Genomic DNA, 27375 nt, shown 5'->3' with positions numbered 1-27375 from the left:
TTTATTTAAATGTGTGAGTTTCCCAACATGAGCACAAAAAAATCGAGTGTGAGGTGCAGTAAAGGAGTTGTATGGATGACTGAATGTCAGTGTTAAAGCAGGGCCCTGAGCGAGACAGAGGGTCAGAGTCTGTTAAACAGGCTGGATCTCACTAATGTTTGAGACCCTTAGTGCTCTTCACTGAACCTTACAGTCCCTTTGGCGAATGGTTTACGTGTCATGATTTAAGGATGAGAAATCATGATCATTGTCACTGTGCTCTTCACTGTGTGATTCCCACATATGCAGCCAATCAGAGACCAGGAAGAAATATGTAGGATAGTGGGTGTAGTAGAGTGTAAAATATTATGATGGACATCGAATATGTGCCCAGTGTGTGTTCGACCAGCTGGAATTGCTGCAATCTCTTTCCAAAAAAAAAAAAAAAACTGTATTAGTACCATGGTTTAGTGATGTATCAGATAATACCAGGTAATATTAAACCATGTTATATACAATTACAATTTTTTATAAACTGTTAATTAAATGTTACATGGATAAAACAGTATTACTGTGGTTTCTCTGTTTGTTGGTTTTGTGTTTTGATTTGATTATCGTTGTTTTTTGCTTTTCTGTTCTGATCTGTGTTTTGTTTTGTGTTCTATTTCAGATCAAAAATCACAAGTGTTATCTTGGTCTCTTTAATATCTTTTTTTTCTTTCTATTCTTTTCTTTTCTTTTGTTCCAGATCAAAGAATTATAAATAAGATATCTTTATTTTTATTTTTATTTTTTGTGTTTCAGATCAAAGATTGATCTCTAATATCTTAGTTTTTTCTTTAAGACAGTAACAACATTATATGAAGAGCTGACTTTTTGCTGATTTTTCCCGAGGAAAACATCCAGTAATTTCACATTTTTCCTTTAGAGTTCCAGAAGAGACCTGAATAATTTCTGCCTAAGTCAGCCTAAGTCTGTACAACACTATATATAGTTAATGCTATGTATATATACTTTGTTAACAGTTGTTTTATTTGTTTGTGTATTTTTTCTTCTTCTTCTCTACGAATATTAGGAGAAACATAGTTAATACCACTGAAACATCAACTTTAGGTTTGAGCTATAAATCAGTTACCTCTAAGCAATAAAATGTTCATGTAAGCTTACACAAAGTCCACATTAGTTCAAATAACAGTGGTGCAGAGTCATCACTGCATCATTGCTGTGGGCTGATTAGACCAGAGCTACCGAAAAAAACAAAAAAAACAGACACACACACATACATAAGCAGGGACAGCAGCAGCGGGGAGAATGTTTGTGTATATGTATGTGGGTGTGCATGCATTTGTGCACATTGCCAATGCGTTTGTGCATCCATATGTGAAAGCAAAAGAGAGGAGGGACAAAATGAGGAGACAGGAACTGATGCACAACGGTTTAAGAAGTGCCAGGGGAAGAAGATTAGGATAGAGGTGACCATAAGGACAGCGCAGTATATTAAACAGAAGAACGGGCATGTGAGGGTGAGCCAAAGATCAAAGAGGGTAGTAGTCTTTCAGCCTGCTCAATTACATCTTGTTTTGTATCCTTGTATAATTTCTCTTTCTTTGTGGCATATTTTCCTAAATAAACAAAACAAAACAAAACATGATTTAAATGAAGAAACCATGACCTAGAAAACAATGAACTGTCTATTTAGCACAACATAGCATTCTAAATGTAGACACCACAATTATTCTGCTTTCTAAGATACTCAGCTTTGGTGAAATTAGACAATAATTATAAATATTTTCAGTTCTTCAATTCCATTCAATACTAAAGATAAGGTGAAGCAACACTTTAAAAATGTGTGTGTGTGTGTGTGTGTGTGTGTGTGTGTGTGTGTAGTATTTTTATGCTTATTAGAACAATTTAGTTGTTTGTTTTAGTTGAGTCTCCCTTACACTTGAGTCTTTCAGCTCTTTTTTAAATAGCGCTATTGAACTTGGGTGATAACGTAGGCAATGTGAGTTTGCAACACACTCTTGTCTTCATTACTTCATTTGCTGTCTCTTTCTTTACTGTACCTATAAATAAATAAGTGTCAAAAGGCCAGAATGTATTCTCTGGTAGAGTTCCCTCCTGTGGCACAGAGTGGAGGAATGTGGATTGAAGATTTTCTACATATTGTGCTTATAGAAATTCATGGTTTTGCGCTCTAAGTTTATGGTGTGGCGTTCAAAATGGCCTGACTGTAGTCATTGCGGTGCTGACCTTGTTAACACTAGAACTACCAAGGCAGTCATTTTGACCGTTTTTAAACTTAAGCAATGTAATAACTTAATCGAAATAAAACCAATATAACTATAATACCCTGACTTTTCCTAAATGTGTGTATATTTTATTCTAACGTTGTTATTTTATTAAAATTACAAAACACAAAAGAGTTCTGAGTATTTCTACCTTGAATGGCCATAGCGGTCAAATTGACAGTTCGCATTACAGACGGCGTATAATTTCAGTTTTTGTGTCTTTTTCCCGCAGTTGAAGATACATGTCACTGTAAAAAGTGAAAATTGACTTAACTTTAAAAAATTGAGGAAACCCGTTGCCTTGACAAAATAGCCATTAGCCTATTATTATTATTATTATTACCCTTGCGTAAACTGTATATAGCTAATGCATATAGGTTAATCTTAGCCATGACAAGACTGACATAATAACTATACAAATATACAATAACTCCAGAGCGTTGTAAAGTACAATAGTCAAAATGTATTGGAAATATAATAATTTCCAAAATTCACAACATCTATTATCTAGCGAAATATTCTGCTTCATTTCATATTTGTTGGCATTTAGGCTTTCAGATAGGCTACAACACTACAACACATTTGCTCTACCGCTTGCCGGACACAGAGTGAGGTACGCACATTTGGGAGTGGTCTTACACAATTATATATTACAAAAAATATTGTATTTTTTAGGGTGATGGCATCATAAAACATGACGACGGACATTCAAAGATTCATTGTAAAACCTTGATAAAAGTTTCAAATGTTATATGATATGACAAAAATGGCATTCAGTTCAGTGAACGGTCAAAATGACCGCTATGGCCATTCTAGTAGTTATAGAATTTTGGTAGTTCTAGTGTTAAGGAGGTCCAGGACCTTTTGAACTGATGGAACTGTGCTGTACTTGAGCCCTCTGTAGCAACCAACCTCCTGCTGGATAATTAGGTTTACTGCACCACACTAAATACAGGGAAAAGGACCAGATGTCCCGTTTCTCCCAGGATAGGCCTGTACATTAGATGATTTTCACGTGGCCCAGCTCATCTGAAATACGGGACAGTATCCGGGAAAACGGGACATCTGGTTGTCCTAGGAGAACAAACAGAAAACGACTCCCCAATGTAACACATATTTCTTCAGCTAGAGTAGCCCACTCATAGATCTGTCTTAACAAGAACTGATTAAGTGGACACCATCATAAAGCTGGCCCACAAAGAGCCTGTAACACTCCTGGCATTGGAAACAGTGAAAGATAAATGCAAAGAGCCTTTCCAAGCACCTCTACAAGGAAAGAAAGGCTTGATTATCGAGATGAGGCACCAGCAAAGCCTAGTGAAAGTTTCATAGAACATCTGTGCTGTAAGAAGTGATTTATTTAAGAGGAAAAGCATGTACGAGTGAGAAATACATAAGAAAGTGTGGGAGAAATGGAAGGAAGAAAGAGATTGGGCAAGGGTGGGTGGTGAAAGATAGTGGTCTGAATGTAATAACTATTGATGTGTGGTAAGAAGTGGAATGGAAAGAGAGACAGAGAGCGAGAGATATGCCTGCTCTCACAGTCGAGATGTACCGTTTTGTTGCATTTGTCATGAGGAGTTAATGAGAAAAGGCTCTTGTTTTGAAGCTGTATAAACACACCTCAGCCTCTTTTGACATCCTGACATAGAGGTCTGATACGTTTGACAGGCGATATATGAATGTATTTTCACATGCAAATGAACATTTGCAACAAATGTACATTTATACAGTTAAACTTTTTATGCTATTAATCCAACTGTTATGGGCATGTGAGATGGGTCAATGATGGTATTAAAAAATAAATCAATAAATTGCAGTTCATGCATACAAAGATATGAATATTCCTTCTGTTATGATCATCATTTCTGAGAAAAAATAATAATAATTTGCATGTTTTGCAACACTTTAAAAGTGAAATGTCCGTTGAGTGGTGCTAAAGCAGTGGTCTCAAACTCAATTCCTGGAGGGCCGCAGCTCTGCAGAGTTTAGCTCCAACCAGCTCCAACTCACACCTGCTTGGAAGTTTCTAGTGATCCTGAAGAGCTTGATTAGCTGGATCAGGTGCATTTGATTAGGGTTGGAGGAAAACTGTGGTTACTGCTCTATAATAATAATAATAATAATAATGTGCCAATTCTAAATCTAACCAATAGTGTTAACAAAAGCAAACATGAGATAAAAACACATTTGCTGAAGCAATCATGTCATTTTAGTTTGCTTCTAAGAAATCTCTGAGTTCTTTCATCATTACCCATGTTTCATGGGTCTTGTACCCGTGCTCTGCAACACAGCTACTGAGCAAGTTTGCTTAGCTAGAAAATTGCCCCCCATATTGTTAGTCATGGAATCCCCGATGTCAGCCCAGGCCCAGTTGTATGGGGTACCAGATGGTGCTAAATAGCCTCAAACGAAAGCACAAGCAATTAAAGATCTGGTAATCTATCCCATGTGTTTCTGTGGCATTGAGCAATGTAGCCAATCACAAACATATCCGCTGATTTCTTCAACGTAATGGCCAATCAGAAACGTTAAGAGTTTTCAATATTCACTCACCGCTGAAAGCACTGGAGTTTTGCATGCTTGTGAATCATCTCATGAGTGCAGACAATGTAAATAAGAGATCCATTGTGTAGTTTAGAGTGCTTCATTTATTATAACGGAGTTCGAAATGAACTAAGATGAGTGATGCGTTTAGTGATAATAATGGGAGCGCGCTTTGCCTGCTTTCTTTAGGTTACAAAATCCAGAATTTGTATGAAACCTTCGTTTTTTGGACGCATACACGCTGCAACGTTTCGGGAAAGACATCCACATATTTATGCTGGATTCATTCTTGAAATATCAGTGATTGACACAGTGATAACCAAAGCAATGGATGCAACAAAAATGCCTCAGTGATTTATTCTGGAAGCGATCCTGGCCAAACTTCCACATACAGCACGCGTCCTGAGCGAGATCCAGTTCACAGACTAAAAGCGTGTGTAAACTTTATTGAGATCAGGACATATCAACCAGTAATTTCATTTCCAGTAATGGATGGTAGGAAGTTCAGAAATGAATGGTATGCAATTTATGACAGAATAGTCCCATAACTAATCTTTTTTTTTTTTTTTTCCCTCACGTCTCGCCTTTAGTTACACTGTTGACTCTCTTATTGTCTTTGAAACCGATTCAAGTTTGAAAAAAATGGGAAGAGAGTGAATAGGAAGAAGAGAGATAGTGGTATTTTGCTGCATTTGTCATGAGGAGTTAATTAGAAAATGCTCTTGTTCTAGTTTTGTCACCACACGAGGCTTGATCCACTTGAAAGGCTCAAGTGGTAATAAGATGTATGAGTGTTTTTCTGTGTAGTCCTTGCTGGAATTACATTTTCAAATTACACATTTTTTTTCACTCCTTACACCTTTATTTTCATCTTTCTCTCTTTCAGATACTCTTTCAAAGTATGCATTCCAAACCCCGCTGTCAAACATTGCTGCCAATGTGCCATGTTCACATGCAAATTAGATTTGTGGCAAACAGTTTGACTCAGATTTATTTCATATTAACAAATGCTTTATCTTAAATAAACATTTTCAAGGTCACATGCTCACACTCCCTTTTTAAGGTATTAAAGTGTCTATTGTAATTATGAGAGTTAAGGTTTTGTTTCATAGAGTAGCCTAGTCAGTACAGGGCTCTCAAAAGCCTCTCTTTTGGTTTATCTCACTTGGTTGTCTGTTGCTTTCTCATCTGTCCTGTTAAACTGTTGGATCTCTTATTGTTCTTGACACTGATTCGGTGTTGAAAAGAAACTGATATTTGGTTGATCTTCAGAAGCACTCGGCCTGACATTTATCATCCCATCGAATTAATTTATTGCATCAGTCTGAGGAAGATAGAGATGAGGACTGAAAGGAGGGATGCTTGCAAATGAAAATGTTTGCGAATGTAGATAAAAAAATCTCTTAGAACTTGCATAAAACCCATATCTTATTAGTACTTAATCCCAGTGTGCATCCTCCTGTGGTTTCCACTGCCGTCAGATCCGTCCCAGCATGCCATGCATCCAGACAGGCTGATTCTGTGACAGATCTGTCCTCATGAATGAGACTATAACACTGGAGTTGCATCCCAGTTCATGAACTTCCAAACTAAAAGTGAATAGTTTAGTGAAGATTGGGAAAGTACTCATGAGTGTGTGGAAATGCACTCAGCCAGTATTGATGTAATAGCATGTCATAAAATTGATACCACAGACCCCATGTTTCACAATATTTTAGTTACAAGGTGACCAGACACCCAGTTTAACAGGATCGTCCGAATAATTGACTTCTAACTATAGTCTCCTATTGTTTTTGGTTAGATGATATTGCAGGAATGGAAAACATTTCTTTGCTGATATACTGGTACTTTCCATCTCTTTCAGCAGATCAGCTTGCAATACATTTGGTTGCTATAACAATAACATGCTTGCTGCTGCTCCCTGCAGTCCTGTCAGTGTAAGCAGCATTAGCAGGGTAGTCAAGATGAGGAAATGCCCAAACAAACTTTGGACATTGTTAAATTCGATGTTATGGTTTGGATTCTCATCTTCTGAATCTTCTGAATCTTATTATTATTATAATTATTATTATACGTTAATAATAAATTAGGGTAACACTTTATTTTAGGGTCTCTTAACTAGTTGCTTTTTAGCATGCATATTACTAGAATATTAGCCATTTATTAGTAGTAATTAAGCACATATTAATGCCTTATTCTACATGACCTTATTCTATATCCCTAATCCTACCCAATACCTAAACTTAACAACTACCTTACTAACTATTAATAAGCAGAAAATTAGGAATTTATTGAGGGAAATGTTGTAGTTAATAGTTAATAAGTGTTCCCTATTCTAAAGTGTTACCCAAATGAGAAGTTCATTCAGCCAGTAAATCTTTGTGTGATCCGAGAAGACAAGGATAGTAAGATCTGAAACATTTATAAAATTGTGTTGAAAGAAAGAAAGAAAGAAAGAAAGAGGAAGGACGTTTAGATACACATAGAGTAGGTTTTTAAAATGATTAGGATTATTTTCAGCTAATTCTCTTAAACTGAGTTGAATGGAATTTAATTTATTCGTCTTTGTTTAATTGTTTTCTCAGGTGTATAGATTAGTTGCATAGACTGTGCGGTAACACTTCATTTTAAGGTCCAATTCTCTGACCTTTGGGTAGGATTAGGGATACAGAATACGGTCATGGAGCGTATGTGCTTTGTAAGTACTGATAAATAGCCAATATGCTATAATAGGCATGCTAATAAGCAACTAGTTAATAGTAAGAATTGGTCCCTATACTAAAGTGTTACTGACTGTGCAAACAGTTGTATACACTATATGCTCTTCCCTTTGCAGAAAGACTTTTATTTCCCACACTTCAAACATATATATATATATACATAATATATGTATGTATGTATGAATCATGAAGTTACATATCACAGTTTTGAAGTGGCCAATGAAATGTCAGCTGCCTGACAAAAGTTGGCTGAGGGTACGAGGGTGATTTTCCTGTTCTTTGCAGCAGTTGGCAGGACTGAGTTCCGCTTGCCTTATCAAATAAATTGGAGAGCTGCTTTTTTTCCCCCCTATTGCCTCGGCAGAAAAGGTTTTGGCTCACCCGAGGGTCTTCAGCTCATGCCTGCTACTGATGGGAAAACTACTTAGAATAATTGTGTTCCAGGCAGGAGGATTGCAAACCACCGCATGGCTCCCACTCTCTCTTTCTCCTACACTGTTTCTTCGTGTCTCTCTCTCTCTCCATTGTTGCTTCCTGTATCGTTCTGGCTCATTCTCTTTCTTTCTTGGTCTTTCTCTCTGCATTGAGAATGCAGGACCTTCCAAGGTTTCAACAGGAGAGGAGTGGTCTTAAGTCAATATATATATATATATATATATATGTATATATATATATACAGTGGGTATGGAAAGTATTCAGATCCCCTTACATTTTTCACTCTTTGTTATATTGCAGCCATTTGCTAAAATCATTTAAGTTCATTTTTTTCCTCATTAATGTACACACAGCACCCCATATTGACAGAAAAACACAGAATTGTTGACATTTTTGCAGATTTATTAAAAAAGAAAAACTGAAATATCACATGGTCCTAAGTATTCAGACCCTTTGCTGTGACACTCATATATTTAACTCAGGTGCTGTCCATTTCTTCTGATCATCCTTGAGATGGTTCTACACCTTCATTTGAGTCCAGCTGTGTTTGATTATACTGATTGGACTTGATTAGGAAAGCCACACACCTGTCTATATAAGACCTTACAGCTCACAGTGCATGTCAGAGCAAATGAGAATCATGAGGTCAAAGGAACTGCCTGAAGAGCTCAGAGACAGAATTGTGGCAAGGCACAGATCTGGCCAAGGTTACAAAAACATTTCTGCTGCACTTAAGGTTCCTAAGAGCACAGTGGCCTCCATAATCCTTAAATGGAAGACGTTTGGGACGACCAGAACCCTTCCTAGAGCTGGCCGTCCAGCCAAACTGAGCTATCGGGGGAGAAGAGCCTTGGTGAGAGAGGTAAAGAAGAACCCAAAGATCACTGTGGCTGAGCTCCAGAGATGCAGTCGGGAGATGGGAGAAAGTTGTAGAAAGTCAACCTTACTGCAGCCCTCCACCAGTCGGGGCTTTATGGCAGAGTGGCCCGACGGAAGCCTCTCCTCAGTGCAAGACACATGAAAGCCCGCATAGAGTTTGCTAAAAAACACCTGAATAAGATTCTCTGGTCTGATGAGACCAAGATAGAACTTTTTGGCCTTAATTCTAAGCGGTATGTGTGGAGAAAACAACATGATCTCACAGAATTCCGTGTAATGTTCACGGATTTAATTAACCTCTGAATCTGTGGTGGCATCACGGAATCGCCGAAAATTCCGTGATGGGCTCACAGAAAAAATTCCGTGATGGGCTCACAGAAGTGATAGCAATGTAAGTCAGTGACAGGCATCAGCCGTGCTCCACGCACGGAAACCCTTAGCATCAATATGCCGACGCGATACTGGGAAATTTATCGTCATCATTATTGTTCAGAACTGGGTAGGTTTAGGGTAGGGGGTGGGTCAGGTACTCCAGTGAAAGTATAACTGCATCGGAGTCACTCTTTTTACGTGGTCCGATGCAGCGCTGGTGTTGAACCAGTGAATCCGTGCATGGACCACGGCTGATGCCTTCTGTGAGCCCATCACGGAATTTTCGGCGATTCCGTGATGCCACCACAGATTCGGAGGTTAATTAAGTCCGTGAACATTACACGGAATTCTGTGAGATCAGGTTGGGAGAAAACCAGGCACTGCTCATCACCTGTCCAATACAGTCCCAACAGTGAAGCATGGTGGTGGCAGCATCATGCTGTGGAGGTGTTTTTCAGCTGCAGGGACAGGACGACTGGTTGCAATCGAGGGAAAGATGAATGCGGCCAAGTACAGGGATATCCTGGACGAAAACCTTCTCCAGAGTGCTCAGGACCTCAGACTGGGCCGAAGGTTTACCTTCCAACAAGACAATGACCCTAAGCACACAGCTAAAATAACAAAGGAGTGGCTTCACAACAACTCCGTGACTGTTCTTGAATGGCCCAGCCAGAGCCCTGACTTAAACCCAATTGAGTATCTCTGGAGAGACCTAAAAATGGCTGTCCACCAACGTTTACCATCCAACCTGACAGAACTGGAGAGGATCTGCAAGGAGGAATGGCAGAGGATCTCCAAATCCAGGTGTGAAAAACTTGTTGCATCTTTCCCAAAAAGACTCATGGCTGTATTAGATCAAAAGGGTGCTTCTACTAAATACTGAGCAAAGGGTCTGAATACTTAGGACCATGTGATATTTCAGTTTTTCTTTTTTAATAAATCTGCAAAAATGTCAACAATTCTGTGTTTTTCTGTCAATATGGGGTGCTGTGTGTACATTAATGAGGAAAAAAATGAACTTAAATGATTTTAGCAAATGGCTGCAATATAACAAAGAGTGAAAAATGTAAGGGGGTTTGAATACTTTCCGTACCCACTGTATATATATATATATATATATATATATATATATATTTGCATAAGGCCATTACTTTCATGACAGTTAAGTACATTTCCCACATTGTAACAATGTGAAATCGATAATCATACAGTATATTATTTCAACGATGAAGTAACTATGCATTACGTTTGCTTAACTACAGTATATTTAATTTATATGATAATAATGATAATGATAATAATAATAATAATAAATGTGGTCAAGATTATTCTGATTGTGATTATTATTTTTATTTAAAACAGAATAGATTTAATTCAGTATTCAAGGGTCCTAAATAGAGTGTATTTTATTTAATATATAGGCTAATATCGATAATATAATCAGTTCAATTTTTTTTTTTTTTATGATTTTGAAAGAAGTCACTTATGCCCAGCCAGGCTGCATTTATTTTATCAAAAGCAATGAAACAACAATAAAAACAGTAATATTGTACATTTTGTTGTACAATTTAAAATATTTGTTTTCTATTTAATATATTTTAAAATGTAATTTATTCCTGTAATGGTAAAGCTAAATTTTCATTAATTTAGTCTTCACTGTCACATGATCCCCAGACTGCATTTACTTGAAATATAAAGTATTCATTTGAAATTGACTGACCCCAAACTTTTGAATGGTATTGTTTATACATTGTTGTATATTTTTGTAAGATTCACCCAAACAGACACCAATTCATACAGACTACATGTATTTTTATACTTTCATAAAGAATATGAATGTTGCCATATCCCCTCAGACATAGCATTTTCTAATTGCCTCAGCATTTGTATTTGATATGATGGAAGTCAACTAGATTGACTAGATATATGATCTCATTCTGAATGCCCTGTGTTGTTAAGGTAAATGGTAAACCATTTTTGCTCTGAATATTCGCTTTTCCTCCTTTGATGAATTGTCATCTTTTGTGCAAATCCTCTCTGGCAGGTTCAGCCCTGCCTCACTCCATTCTAAATCTTCTTCCGAAGTGACAGAGAAACGCCATAATTCTCTTCCTCTTGGTGCCAGCATACCCTCTTTCTGTCTCTCTCTCACATTTTCATTTTTCATTGTGCTTAGTTTAACAGTATTTTGAATAGTGGCAGATCTTAGCTCTCTGAATTGTGCAAAATAAACATCTGCCTCTATAGATCCTTCCTAGTCAATAGTACAAAACAATCACACACAAAGAATGAGATGGATCATGTGAGCTATTGATGTGTGTCTTAAATGGCCAGTCTAATGAGTTCAGTCTTGCGTGCAGGAGTATGTGAATAGTTATACATAATACTGTAGATGTAAAATAGATATATTTATTGATTTTATATACTGTACATACATACATGCATATAATCAATAAATATACATATATATGTTTCTATGTATCAGTAAATATATGGATAGTTAGCTCTAAACCCAAATAAACTATAATAGAAAGTGAAATGTCGTTGCTAGTATTTTCTTAATTGTGAAGTAGTGAACATATGGAACACTTGTTATGGAACAGATGTTATGTGGCACTAAATGGAAGGCAGAACTCATATACAAAAAAAAATACATATAAAAATACTGATCCAAGACACAATTGGCCAGTTTTAGGAAGGCGTTGGTGGAACTAATGCTGTCTGACATTGATACTATCTTGATTTCATTGCAGTTCACAACAGTGTTGGTGTTTTTAAGAAATAATTATTGTCTGTTTGGACAAGGACGGTTTTTCACATATATGTGCCACTTGAAGATGTCATTTTATTATTTAAAGGAAGAGGTTCTGGTGACATGCACTAATCTTTGTGTGTTGTGACTTGGATGTGTTTGCCTGCAGACCTCCAGCGATCATTTATTCATGTCAAGTGGCCTTTTCTCTAGTGGAACTAATGGAAAGCCCTGGTTCTACAAATGGGTGGAAAAAAAATCTTTGCCGGCCAGATTTAGACATTGAAGAGAGGGACAGCTTTTGCAGTAATGCAGAGAAAGAGGGAGTGAGTGCCTAATGCCTTAGAGACATGCATCTGCTGACATTTCTCATCCTGCTTGTTTATGGTTTTTTTACGGTAATTTTTATGGTAAGAGACTACAGGGAAGGCTAGAGTTATTCATCACTGCTTGTGTTTCACACTGCTGCTATAGGCAACTTTAGTGTCTGGTCATTGTTCTAGATATAGAAAGTCAAATCATAGTTTCCATTGCAGTGAACATATCCTAGATCAGCCCTATAAGCTTAAGTGTGTTGTTTATGTACAGTCTGTCAAATGGCAAATTTCTGTTGAAGCATCACTGTGTTTTCTCACCACAGAGGACACTTGGAGTTTTCTGTTTTATACAGCATGTACACATTTGATACATCTAGACGTCGCTTAAATTCAGTTTATTTTCATTTTATTTTCAAAACATTATGAAATGTAATATTGTGAAAAAGAATTACCATTTAAAATCGATGTTTTCTGTTTGAATATTTTAAAATGTAATTTATTCCTTTGATGGCAAAGCTGAATTTTTAGCAGTCAGTACTCCGGTCTTCAATATGAATCGATCTGAAATCACCGCAACCAATTTTACCTCCTTAATGTGGCATATTTCAGAGTATAAACAGAGTACAAAAAAATTGTATATTCAATACATCCGGAGTTCAGTGGATAATGGAAAGTGACCTGTTACACATGTTTGTGAGGAAGCTTTGAAAAACCAAAGTCTGAAAAGCCAAATCTATTCAGAGATAGAATATTTTGATGGCATATTACCAAAAAAAGTAACACTTTAGTTTGGGACCAATTCTCACTATTAACTAGTTGCTTATTAGCATGCATATTACTAACGTTTTGGTTGTTTATTAGTACTCATAAAGCACATATTCTGCATGACTATATTCTACCCAATACCTAAACTTAACAACTACCTTATTGCCTTAACTACCTTAACTATTAATAAGCAGTAACTAGGAGTTTATTAAGGAAAAAGTCATAGTTAAAAGTAAGTTAACAGTGAGAACTGTTAGAAAGCTTTTTGAAGAGATTCATGCAATAATCTATCAGAGTAAAACTAGGAATATCAATGTGTACTAAATAATTTAGGCTAGTTTTGATTTTGTGTTGACTAAAGTGAAAATTGTCTGTACACCTAATAGTGGCCTAATGGAGGGGAAGATATTAAGTTGTTCACAATCATTTGGAAAGAAGGGTTTTTTTGTTCGTTTGTTTTTTTTTGTTTTGTTTTTTTGTGGTAACTTGCTTTTGTGTGTATGTGTGGAGTCACTTACACACAAAATGTACTTTCAAGTGCTGATTCGTTTCTTTAAAAAAGTTTCAGCTAATGAAATTGCTTATTTAGTAATGTATGGCCTGAAGACGTAAATTTGACGGTTGAGTGTGGATTACTGTTAATTAATGTGGACAATGTAAGGCTTTTAAGATAAAGTAATTCAGCGCTATGCTTAATAAATTGAATAATCTAATTGTTGCACGGTACTCTCTATCATCACACAAAATGATGAGGTTGCCTGCCAGTCATCTCCATTTGCAGCTTTTTGCCGTAATGTGAAGAGCTACATCAAAAATCTGTGATTACTGCTCCTATCTAAAAGATATTGTGTTTGATTTGAAAACGAGCCAGGCTTTGCTGTCAGACCTGCTTTTTTCCTTATATTTAATATTTATAAAAGTGCAGTACAGCCTATGATCATCAATACTGTGCTTGATGGAGAGGCTGAGGGTGTGAGATAAGGCTCTGTTGACTGAGTTGTTGAAATGGGCGACTGAAGGTTCTGCTATTGGTCATGGTCTGCTCCTCAAAGCAGAGGCCACCTTTTATCAGGTGCAATTCAAAGCAGCAGTTCAAAGAGAAAGGACTGAATTTTTGAGGTTAACCTGTCTGAGGTTAATCCTGGAGACACATTCTGCTATCAATGAATGTTTCGTCACGTTATGAGTGTTTGGTCAACCATTTAGTGTGGTTCCCGTAGGCTCTAAAGCACCGTAGAACCCAGAACTTTCTTGTAAAGTTCTTAGCTAGTTCTTAAATGAAAGCAATAATCAACGTGAGGCCATGCGTTACAGTGATTTTATCGCGGTTAAGGGAGTTTCAAGCACAGCAACACAGCCTGTTGATATTAAACAGTAGCAACATGATAAAACACACCAGTGTTCAAATAATGACATTAATTAAAAATAATAATCACAGTAAACAATTATTTCGCCAAGTGATATAGCAAATAAGCCTCATTAACTATATTAATTAATTAGCTGTAGGCTGTTTAACACTCTAATTGTTTGTAGCAACTCAATTCACAGAAAAAAAAAAAAAAAACATTTAATTCAGAAATTTCTTATTTCACATATAATTGCAAAGAAACTGCAAGTGACACATTTAACTAAATGTGAAGTTTTGAAGTACTGAAATGGTGTTTTCTTGTAAAATGACAATAATCTTTATTTACAACATCTAAAACTTTATAGAATATAATATAGGCATTAATAAGTGCAGTCACAATTGTGTATATGTACAGCTGCTTCAAATTTGGCTCATCACTTTTACCAGCAGGATTAATAATGTGTGAGAAACATCTTGATGTAATTCTAAACTTGTTTGTAATTTGATAGAGAACTAATTAAAACCGCTGAAATCACAATCTACCTATTGGTTTCTGAATTATCTCTCCATTTTTCTGGTCTCACGTTTTTTTCTTTCTCATCTTGTCTATTCTTCACCTCATGTCTTTCATGTGTGCTATGAGATATCTGTATAGCGTGGCGGCATTGCAGCTGCATGGCTCTTTGGTGCATCCAGAGCTCAAAGCGGTTGGTTTTCACTGGTAGATATCAGAGTGTAGGATCTCAGATAGTGGTCAGTAATCCAGAGGCTAGAACATGCATGATTTACCGTGCCTTGTGTCACTGCACCTGTTCAAGGTGTTAAGCAGTACATATATGCTCACAGAACAGCAGTAGTTTCCATCTATTGAAACATAAGCTGCTGGAAACCCAGCACGACTGTGCTGTTTGAAGTTATGGCTTCTCTGAGAGAGCGGGGGTGTGTTCCACAGGGATTTTATCATCGGAATCTGGTTTCGGATCAGAGAAAAGGCTGATGTTTTTGAATTTTAATGGACAGAGGGGAAATGTATGATGAGTATGAGCTTTAGTGTGCATAAATTTATGTTTTTTTTTTTTAGATGTACGGTCTCAGAGGTCATAATGAAGATTCAGAAGCCATGTGTGCTATCTATGGGAAATAGGATTTGTTTTGCAGCACATATTTATATTCCTTCTATAAATAATTTTCTAAAGGAGTGTGGGTTTATATAACATTAACTAACTAATTCTGCGAGTACTAAGCATGGTTTATATTTATTTTATTTATCTTATTTATATTATCTTGTTTTTTTCTTAGTTTGTTTTGTTGTGTTGTGTTGTGCTTTTTGTTTAGTTTTTTTGTTTTTGTTTTTGTTTTTGTTTTTGTTTTTGTTTTTGTTTAGTTTAGTTTAGTTTAGTTTAGTTTAGTTTTGTTTTGACCAATGACAAGCAGGCTAAATAAAAAAGGCACCCATAACACCCATTAAAACAAATAAATAAAACATTTTTTTCCCTCAATAAACTCTTAATTTGCTGCTTATTAAAAGTTAGTAAGGTAGTTGTTAAGTTTAGGTATGGGGTTGGTTTAGAGGATCTAAAATATGGTTGTGCAGAATAAGGCATTAATGGTAACACTTTATTTTAAGGTCTCTTAACTAGTTGCTAATTAGCATGCATATTAATAGAATATTAGCCATTTATTAGTAGTAATTATGCACATATTAATGCCTTATTCTACAAGGCCTTATTCTACATCCCTAATTCTACCCAATACCTAAACTTAACAACTACCTTACTAACTTTTAATAAGCAGCAAATTAGGAATTTATTGAGGGAAAAGTCGTAGTTAATAGTTAATAAGTGTTCCCTATTCTAAAGTGTTACCGCATTAATATATGCGTTATAATAAACAGCCAATATTGTAGTTATACACATGGTAATAAGCAACTAGTCAATAGTGTGAATTGGTCCTTAAAATAAAGTGCTACCACTAAAGACCAGAGTCTTTTGGTATTCCAATGTCCAGTATCCTTCTGATCGCAGAAATGCATAACTGTCTTGTTGTACTTCAGCCATATATTTATTTAAAACCCTCTGTGTCTTTTTTTACAGGGTGAAAGCAAAGAAAGGGGTGAACCTCCTTAGCACTAAGTCGATGAGTAACCAGTGGAAGGTTGAATGGGATATGCAGTCCGGAGCCAAACACTCCATTGCAACTGTGGAAGCCAGCAAGATCAAAGGAGTCCCTGGGTAAGTCAGCTTCCCCGCTTTTTGTACACTGATCTAGGAACAGCTTCCCCAGTGGGAAACTAAGCAGTGTGTAGTGAATGGCAATCTGGTTGCAGATCAGCAACAAAAAGAGAACCTAAACTTTCATGTTTGAATCATAACATTCACCCACTCAGACATCTGCTAGTTAATCCGAATAACATTCAACTAAAACAGAATGCCGTCTGTTCAGTTAAGACCTTTGTTTAAGGTTGTTACTGTCTAATTGGAGAGGCTTACATTCAATGAAACGTTTGTACTCATATTAATTAGCACTTCCTGTGTATTCTTTCATGCTAAATTATTATTGCAGGGCTTTACGACAGAAGCAGCACATTAAAAGATCACTATTCAAAGTCACTATTCAAAAAAGAAAGAAAAAGAGACATACAAAATTCCTTTTGTAAACCGTAATTTGGAATTAATCCTATAGGAATCAAATAGAGTCATCCTAAACAAATTACAAAAACAGGAAAGAACAAAAATATAAAATGTGTCTATTAGGATAATGTTTTCTTCATAGGTGCTTCTTATTTACCTTATTAGTATCCTGTAGGATTGATTCTGAATTATAATTCTAACTGATTTCTGACTTTAGAGTGAGAGACTGAGAGAGAAAGATTTTCTTTTTGATTTTTTAATATATATTTCTTTGTATACACAAACAGTTGAACTAGAAATAGATGCACATTTCTAGAAATCTACAGAACTCTAGTCTAGAAGCTTTTTATCTTCCATTCCATCGTCAGAAACATTGAGTGATTCATCTAGCCAGTAGAGTCAAGTGTTATTTGCCTTTTGTCACGTAGGTCAAGACATGGTGATTGAAAGTCGACATAGAGATTAGCAGCAAGGTCATTTGAATTAAACATCATGCTGTTTTGTTCATGTTTCTAAGCCTCTTAACTGCTGTACTTCCTTTTTTCCTCTGTATCAAGCTGGACCCTGGCATATAATTTTTCTTTTTGTGTCAGACATGTGAAAAGTCCATGTCACTCACCTGCAACTCTACAATTCGGCTGTATGCATGCTACCAGGAAAACTACACTTTTACAGAAATATACCTCTTGCCTTTCCTGGCATGCAGTGTATTCTGACAGCTGCCACAGTATGCATGTTTCATTAGGATGGAGCTTAAGGCTAGTTTAAAAAAAATACACAGCCAATTAGGAGTATTCAGCCCAGCAAAAGACAAAATATAATACTGCAGTAGAGAGAAGGTTTCCCAAAATGTTACAAATGTATCTGTTTTTATTATTATTATTATTATTATTATTTTTATTAGTGATAATCAGACCGAAATCTCTGTTGTTTGATTTAATATCCATAGCCTTTAAACTGTAAAAAAGCAATGTTATGCAGCATACTAAAGCTATTTCAAGCCATCTACATTTAAATGCAATAACAGAATAGGAAATCCATTCTAATGGTTTAACCGTGATATACTGTTTGTTACAGAAATATAGTTGTTGTTTGCTAGCACTGGCTTGCATATGTACGACAGCGTTTTAGTGCCTCGTTAAAAAATAACAAAAATCTAAGATTACGAGATTAAAGTCGTAATATTTCGAGAATAAAGTCGAAACTACGAGAATAAAGTCGAAATATTACGAGAATAAAGTCGAAATGTTTCGAGAATAAAGTCGAAATGTTTCGAGAATAAAGTCGAAATATTACGAGAATAAAGTCGAAATGTTTCGATCATTTAAATCGTAGAAATTAAAGTTATAATATTTTGAGAGTATAGCCTATATCGTGCATGCGAATGGCCCGCATTGAGAGCACCGGGAGAAGTTGCCAGACCTCCGGGATTGATTTGAATATTGTTGCGCCCGATCTTACTGGGATGTCAATTTTAAGGACTCAAGGAACAGCTTAATATGAAGAATATGATATTTATTAACAGACTGAACAGGAACAACTGTTTATCTTAACATAAACTCACACACTCAATCGACATTCCTTTGGGGGGCGCTGTAGCTCTCTTATTTAACCCTTTTTTAATACACTACAAATATAGCTATGTGGGATTATTAGCAGAAATCATACCATGTGTCATACTCGCGGGGACAGTATGCTTGGAAATAATATTTAATGTATTCCATTGCATTCATTATTTGTAGTGCGCCAGGCACCCAATAGCAATAGCTTAAGCTTTGTGCTTTTAGTGCTTTTAATATAAAACAAAGTCTCAGCTTTCAAAATCAGTTTTATAACGAAACACAAATTATGTGTCTTACAATAATGTGATTTTCAAGATCTTTAATGTGGCGTGACAGATCGCTGTATTTATGTGAATAAATTCATTCAATTATTGTGAAAATTCCACCACCTGCTCCGCAAAAACGTCCCAAACTTTCATTCCTCACACAGCCTGTTTAATTAAACAGCAATAAAACGTTCTAAAGGTTGAAGCGGACTCAAATTTGTTAACATACGTTATATTGTTGTCTTTTCTGCTGTAAACATTAAGTGACTATTCACAAACTGTTTTATTCATGGTATACTGTAAATGAGGACATAATATTTTATGTCTTCCATTCATTATTTGTAGCGCGCCAGCCAACCAGTAATCACAACAATTTTGTGCTTTGTTGCTTTTACACACAGCTCAGCTTTCAAATTCTGCCAGTTTTATAACGAAATACAAATTATAAATGTGTTTTTGCTCTTTATTTCAAGTTTATAGCAAGATATAAATTGAAGGAACATCATAAGGCATAAAAAAAAAAAGTTTAGCCTAATTTATAATAAAAATGTCTCGTCGTTCGTTATTGTAATCGGAAAGATGATTGACTCACATGCTGCTTAACAAACACATTATTGCAATATAGCCTACATATTGTTTGTATTTCGCTATAAAACTGACAGATTTCGAAAACTGAGATTTGGAATATCTCCCGGTGCTCCAAATCCGGGCCATTTGCATGAGCAAAAGGCTAGAATAGCCTATCTCAAAATATTATAACTAATCTTTATTCTCAAAACATAATAACGTAATATTTCAACTTTATTCTCGTAATATTTCGACTTTATTCTCATAGTGTTTCGACTTTATTCTCGTAACATTTCGACTTTATTCTCGTAGTTTCGACTTTATTCTCGAAATATTACGACTTTATTCTCGAAATATTACGACTTTAATCTCGTAATCTTAGATTTTTTATTTTTTTTAACGAGGCACTAAAACGCCGTCGTACATATGAACCAGCTCTTAGTAAAAAATAAATAAATAACCGTGTGTTCATTTGATAAAAATACAGTAAAACCACAAAAATTATGAAATATTATTACAATTTAAAATAACAGCATAATAAACATATATAATTCATTATTCCTGTGATGGTGTAACGGTGTGTCAAGGCAGGAAGGCGCTGGAGACATCAGGAGGTTTTGTACGAAGTAACATTTAATGGTAAACTCAGGATAGTGGAAAACACATACTCTAAACGTAACTGAGATCGGACAAAAACTGCAACGGAACTGAATGCTTGTAAAGAACAGGAAACAAAGGAGTAAACGAGATGATTAATACAAAACAGGTGGGGATAATAAACGATGATTAACTAATGACAAGAACCGGAACAAAACCAAATAAGGGCAAACAGGAAACTGGAAGGGCAAACACGTAGCAGATGGTAATACAGAATTTTTCAGCCTGGTCTTTTTTCAACCAAAAATACGTACCTCTGCGCACTTTTTGTGCGACACCGTTTTATGTACCTTGCTGCACGTTTCGCCGCCGTTTCAAATAGAAATGTCCACTGAGTGGCACTAAAACACAGGTTCAATATGTGAACATTGACACGTTTTTATTACGTAAATATTGGTACGTGTTGCTGTTTTTTTTATTACGTTGCTTCAGATATGTATTGCGGCGGTTCAGAATTCAAATATCCAGGGACTGTCGCTAAAGGTTAATGCTCTATCGTGTTGGAAATATGCTCTACACCAAATCCAGCCCTAAACCTACCCGATAGTGTTAACAAATGCAAAACTGATATAAAAACGTATTAGCTGATGCAAGTGTGCCATTTGAACTTCCTTTTACGCAGATTTTAACTGCTTTGTCGAACTGTAGTTACACGGGATTCGAACCGGTGCTTCTCGTCTCTTACATCCGTCTCCGTACTCCGTTAGCTACCGAACAAACTTATCATCTATGAAAACCCATAGATATGAAGCTGGATGTGTGTGATGCTAACGTTCAAAAGCATCAGTTTTCAAATCTCCCAGCATATTAATATTGTTTTGAAGTCATAGCATGATATTCTTCAAGTAATTGTGCGATAATTACGCTTTATTAATCGCAACTCTGTAAATTTGTGTTAAAGTGTTCATTTATTTTGGAAACTGCAGTGATATGTACTTATTGGTACGTATTTCATGTCACGCTAAAAAGTGCACCCAGGTACTAAATGCCATGAGACCAGGTAGCAGGAATTTTTTGCAGTCATTACTCCAGTCCTCAGTCTCACATGATCCTTCAGAAATCGTGCTGTTTTGCTGCTCAATAAGCATTTCCTATTATTATTAATGCTGAAAGCAGCTGTGCTGCTTAACATTTTTGTAGAAACCATGATACATTTTTAAGGATCCATTATATTTAAAATATTTGCATATTTTATTATACAGAAATTTTACATTTTAGATGTTTTCAATACGATAATGTTATAGTAATTTCAGTATTAATGCAAACATGAAAAAATTATATCACTTTGCTACAGTGTGGTTACAAAAATATAGTGCATGCTTTTTTATTATCATTATTTATATATATATATTGCAACGTACAAAACACATTGCAGTCTCTCACTTCCCAACCAATTTATTGCACTGACACTCACATGACATTATTCCTTTTATATGGAATTTGTTTGAACTTTTTGCCGTAAAACTTATCACAGTTTATTGAAGTGCAGCACATTTTAACAACCTCTGACGTTGTCAAGCGCCAATGTAACACCAGACTATAGAGAGGTGTTGCTTGTTATTTTTAATGCGAGTTTAAACAGCTTTGCTCTTTTCACCTCAACTAACAAAAATTTACTACTTGTTTTGAGCCTATTTCACAGTTGAACTCATCTCTTTGTTTTGGAGAATATATGTCTAGATGTGGCTGGGGGCTTTTTGTGTCATAACAGAATAATGCCTGCATGAGCTTGTTGTCTAAGAAGATGAATACTTTTTAGCAAGTCGAAACCGTTTCCTTGTATAGATTTTCCGTTAACGCAGCTCGTTCTGTCCACAGACTGCAGTTCTCTTCTTAGACTTGCAAATTTCTTTGCATGCACTGCCCATATTCTTTCACCATCTATCTTTTCTAGCAGTTTTAATGAGTGACTCCACTGCTCGGAGCAAATATTGCACATGTGGTTTAGGGCTGGCCTTGGAGGCAAAGCCAGCATTATTTGTCAGTATAAGACAAGCCTCATCATTCCATTAGTGTATTTTCAATTAGAGATTCAGTTGCTGGCACACTCGCGCCAATTCTTTCTCTCTTTGTGTTTCTACACTCCAGAATTAAGCAAGCCTAAAATGACTCTAAATGCAGGGCGTTTTGAAAGCTGGCTCCTATTCTAGCAGTGCTTTAATGACTGATTGTTAGCAAAACTCTTTCCTGGCCTCCTCTTCTGTTGTGGTGGACAATCAATTCTCAGCAATGGCTAAATAATTAAGGCAATATTAACTCTGTTAATGCAGTGTCCAATGAATGGACATCAAGAAAGCAAACAAGTTTGATACAGATTGATTCCCATTCGCCTTGAAATATTTCTGTCCAAACAAAAGGAAAAGTAATTAAATTTTTAGTGGGAAAGTCACACTTAATGGCTTTGTAGTTTTAATTGGCCACATCAATTGCAAATTATCCAAGCAACAATTAGTGACAAAACAGTATCTTTTAACCAAGGGGCATTGCAGACCACAGAGTTGGCCACTAGTGTACTAGTGTAGTATAGTGTACGCTAAAATACTAAACCAGATACAGCATTTGTTTTCTAGCAGAGAATGCAAACGGCATGTGAAAATGCTTTGCAGTGGCCTTAAAAGCATAGCTGCACTTAAAAATATACAAATGTCATTGTATTACATAACAAGATGCATAACATTTTCATTAAAAGAGGTTTGTTAGGTGTTTTAATTACAAAATCAAATATACTGTTAAAAATTAAGAGGAAAAAAAGACTTTGTCTTAATGCAGCAGTTTCAATCAGAAAAGTGTTTATGCTCAGTAAGGGTGTATGTTTCAAAAATACAGTACAAACTGTAATATTGTAAAATATTAATACAGTTTTAAATTACTAATTTAATATATCTTAAAATGTAATTTATTCCTGTGTTGAATTTTCATCAGCTGTTACTCCAGTCCCGTATCACATGATCCTTCAGAAATCATTCTCATATGCTGATATGGTGCTTAAGAAACATTACTTATCATTATTATCAATATTGAAATCAGTTATGCTGCCTAATATTTTTGTGGAAACATGCATTTTTTGTTTTTTCCAGAATCCTTGGATGAATAGAAAGAAACAAAAAAACAGCGTTCATTTGAAATCTTTGATAATTAAACATCTTTTGTAATATTACAAATTATTCAACTGTCATTTTTTATTAAATAAATGCTTCCTTTTTTTTGTTTTGGAATGGTAGTGTACATCTAAGGGGAGCTTCATGCATTCACTTAACATTTATTTGGGACTTGTTGGTTAAAAGTGAAGTTACACTGTAAAAAGTGATAAGTTGACTTAACTTTAAAAAATTGAGGAAACCCGTTTCCTTAAAATTATTAAGTAAATAATCATTTAAAAAAATAAGTTAAATGAATTGTCAAGTTCATTTAACTTTTTTTTTTTAATTATTATTTACTTAATAATTTTAAGGCAACGCGTTTCCTCACACTGTAAAGGCATGTGTTTTTTGTTTTTTTTAAGTTAAGTGAACTTGACAGTTCACTTAACTTATTTTTTTCATTATCATTTACTTAAAAATTTTAAGGCAACGTGTTTCCTCATTTTTTTTAAGTTAAGTCAACTTAACACTTTTTACAGTGTAGTAGTGAAAAGACGTTGCATCATTTGTTTCAAGATGTCCCTTTCTTTTCTTTTCTTTTTTTTTTTTTTGACATTTTGCAATGCAATTCAGTGACATTACTACATCTTAAATGAGGCTTATAAAGTATCTAAATATATTTTTAGGACACTATCATTTTTACACTTCAATAGTTAAATTATTTAGTCTAGTTTCGTGTCATATATAAAACTGTAATAAGTTAAATGAAGGATTTATCTTATTCCCCATAAGAAGTTGTTGATTTTTCAGCTCTGATACATTAATTACCCCCCACAGATAACATTTTGATAACCCTGCAGCATTTTTCCACAGGCGCACACACTCCCAGCAAGAGAATTTATTTTTTGGCCGGTCTCTCTCAGCGTGGTTGTCAGCTGCTATCAACACATCTACCTGAAGAACAGGAGTCTCAGATAAAGGAAATAATTCTTGATGAGTGTGCATGAGATCAACAGACAGAACTCATTTAGCCTGTCACTATCCATTATGGAGGTTTCCTGCAAAGGCTCTGAAGAAACTATCTGCCAGGCAAAGTTGCTGTATTTTTTCCGTGTCGCCAATTTAATTCCAGTATGCTGCTGAACTGTTGTGCTCATCTGCTTTTATGACTATGTTTGTGTTCATTTTACCAGTGCACTTGAAATCAAAGATTATTGTTATGTGAATGTGCAGCGTTTTTGCTTATATCACCTTTTATTAAAGGTGATGTGTATTTTTCCTGTTATAGTAGTAATAATAATACATTTTATTGCAGTCATTTTCCCTATCCTAGCTTAATATACAGAGAAACCTGTAAGTAAGCCATTTATAGGTTGATTCCCCCGAAAAGTAAAAACACTTCTCAGCGGCGCTACAAATCATTGCTCAGTTTGTTTAAATAGCCCGACACACCAATATTGATAGGCTCAACCAATCAAGACAGTCTAGGGCAGGACATCCTGTTTCACCCAACAACGGAAGACAAAGAGAGGGTTCAGGAAAATCTTTTTGAAAACAGATTCGGTGGCCACAGATGCACTTCTCCTGTAGAAGAACAATATATACACATTACAGTTTAAAAGTTTGAGGTCAATAAGATTTTGGTATGCTTTTTGAAATAATTCTCATATGCTCGCCAAAGCCGTGAAAATGTACATATTAGAAAATGCAATATACCATTTAATTGAGGAGGAGGAAGAGAACTCAAATACTAATCAATAAAAATGAAAAAAAAAAACACGGGGGTCCATTTCGTTTTCACTTTCAGGACATGTGCACATCACATGACTCCATATTTTCTCCAATGAAAAGTGCATTTATCATCAATTTGCATCCATATAATTGCCTATAAAAATAAATCTGAGTCACCTTAATTGGTAAGTAAAGAAGTAAATCTATTTTGGTCATGTATATACACACATGCTCTCTTTGCATTTGTTTCGTTAGATTTGTCATTTTTAAATCCATTTTTAGTCCCTGTAATTCAGTCCCAAACAACAGATGGGCCTTGCCCGGCTCTCTCTAATTGATTAATTTGCTGATTGTTTCAATATATAATACCTAATACATGACAGAACATCTGTTTTTGTTGATGACCAGCATATTAAACCATTTAAGATTTAAATACATACCTGACCCTAATTAGACTCTTCTAAATGAGTTTAATGGCTAAATCTGGTGGATAACCAGTATTTTTTGTTATTTTTTACAGCCTTATTATTGATCAATTTAGTGCGCTCACTGTCATATGATCTTGTTGTGTCTCTTCAGGGACATGGCTGCCAGCATCGAAATTATGCAGCTAGACTTTGAGATGGAGAACTTCACCAGTCAATCAGTCACCAGAAGAATCAACTGGAATATTGATTACAGGGGCCAGAATCCAGCCTCAGATGCAGAGAAGGTGGTCACAGAGTTGACGGTTGTGCAGAAGGACATCCAAGCCATCATTCCACTTTCAATGGTAAGAAGTTCTTCCTGTCTGCCACCTAGGGTCATAAAGTTTGAGAAATGAGATTGCACTTCAGTCCATTTAAATTCAATTTAACTTGTCAAACCAGTAGATCACAACAATTACCGCCCACTTTTTCAGCAACCTTGGTTGTGGAATTATTTTCCCCCATCCATTTCTTCATAGGCTTTTTAATGAAAAGTTTAAGCCATAAATCACAAAATTTCATTGGAAGCAAAAACAAACAAACAAACAAAAAAAGTTTCTAAAAATCAGCCTGCAAAATTCTGCAAACACTGTTGGATTTTGAAAATTATACGGGAGTCATTTACAGAAGCATATACCATAGCTTAACAAACTTAGAGCTCAGAGTAGGCCGACTTTGATAGGTTTTGATAGGTTTGTACTTTATCGCCAGGTCCACATGACATCTGTGGCCACACAAAATTGGAATGCCTGTCAATCACAAAATACCATGCACATAACCCTTGTGTGTTTGTTTATTAATAATCTTTTGCCTATTTGGTGAAAAATTCAGCTACCAATGAGAGTGCAGTGCTTTCGTCTCCAAAATAAAGGTCAGCACATCCAGTCTAAGCCCAGTTCAATCAGTTATTAATATGAAAACTCAGAATGAGATTTCTTCTGAAACCCCTTTGTTCTGCTGAATTGCCAACCACTTACAACATTTACATTACCGTTAAGCATATATATGAATTTTTATCAGACATTAGCACTGTATAGAAATTCCAGAGCACTTATATTTCAAGATACACATTCAATATATATGGTTATTGTTTGAGATAATACAGTATGTGGAAAATGGCCATTATTTTTACAGACAGTAGTTTCTGTGCTGGTGCCACTGTGAAAAAGATGTGTGTGTTATTGTATTAAATGTGCATTTGTAGTACTTCAAATCTTAAAGATATATTTTTAAAAACTGTATGTGGAGATAATATCATATTAATGAAATTAAAGGCCACTTAAGTGTGCTTAAAAGCACACTTTCATGATTATATTTGCTTTGTGTTATAACACAAGTGCACTTTAAAAAAAAAAAGTGTAATAAAAACTTTGTAATAATCTCAAATTAAAAGTTATTAAAATGACATTTTAAATAATATTTTAATGCTATTTAGTCATCCTTAGTTATCATACACCTATTTTGACCAATTCTAACTGTGTTTGATCATTTATATTTACATGATCATTTATATTTATATGACATTACATGTAATACATATTACATTACACTTTTCACCGTAGGCCTTTTTTTTTTTTTAAGTTACTTGGTCTCTGGAAAGGGCTAGAAAGGGCTCCTCGTGTTTCATAAGCACAAACTCCATTGTTCACCTATCAAAATTCATCTTTGGTTGTTTGAGGCCATTTGCCCTCCCCTGTAATATGTGTATGTTTAAACTCTAGCATGATTCAGTACACGGGGACCAGTGTACTCATGTAGAGAGGCTTCTTTGACCTGTCAGTATCTTCCATCCCTCCCTGAAACCTATCGCCGTGTTTCAAAAGCCCAGCGCAGGCAGAATATAATGGTTCAAATAACAAGAAGTGAATACAAAACAAGACAGTCATGAGGGAAATACTGGAAACTGCGGCAGAGCAAGAGCCAAGGCCTCAATTTTTCACTACCTCCCTTCATGCACACACACACAAAGAATTTAAGAACAGATATAAGCTCAGAAAACTAGTGAGCTGC

The 27375-nt window shown here is 35.6% G+C and overlaps 1 protein-coding gene across 3 annotated transcripts in view; it reads left to right on the top strand.

Annotated features, from left to right (window-relative positions):
• The window catches only part of tmem132e (transmembrane protein 132E), a 331715-nt gene that overhangs the window by 265110 nt on the left and 39230 nt on the right, over nt 1-27375 (top strand). For all 3 annotated transcript variants that reach the window (XM_058774620.1, XM_058774621.1, XM_058774619.1), the window contains 2 exons: nt 16499-16636; nt 25478-25670. In XM_058774620.1, the coding sequence (XP_058630603.1) occupies nt 16499-16636; nt 25478-25670 (331 nt within the window). The remainder of the gene's footprint in view (nt 1-16498; nt 16637-25477; nt 25671-27375) is intronic.

Source organism: Onychostoma macrolepis, chromosome 05, assembly GCF_012432095.1.
Source record: "Onychostoma macrolepis isolate SWU-2019 chromosome 05, ASM1243209v1, whole genome shotgun sequence".
Taxonomy (NCBI): domain Eukaryota; kingdom Metazoa; phylum Chordata; class Actinopteri; order Cypriniformes; family Cyprinidae; genus Onychostoma; species Onychostoma macrolepis.
This window is presented reverse-complemented; position numbering and strand designations above follow the sequence as displayed.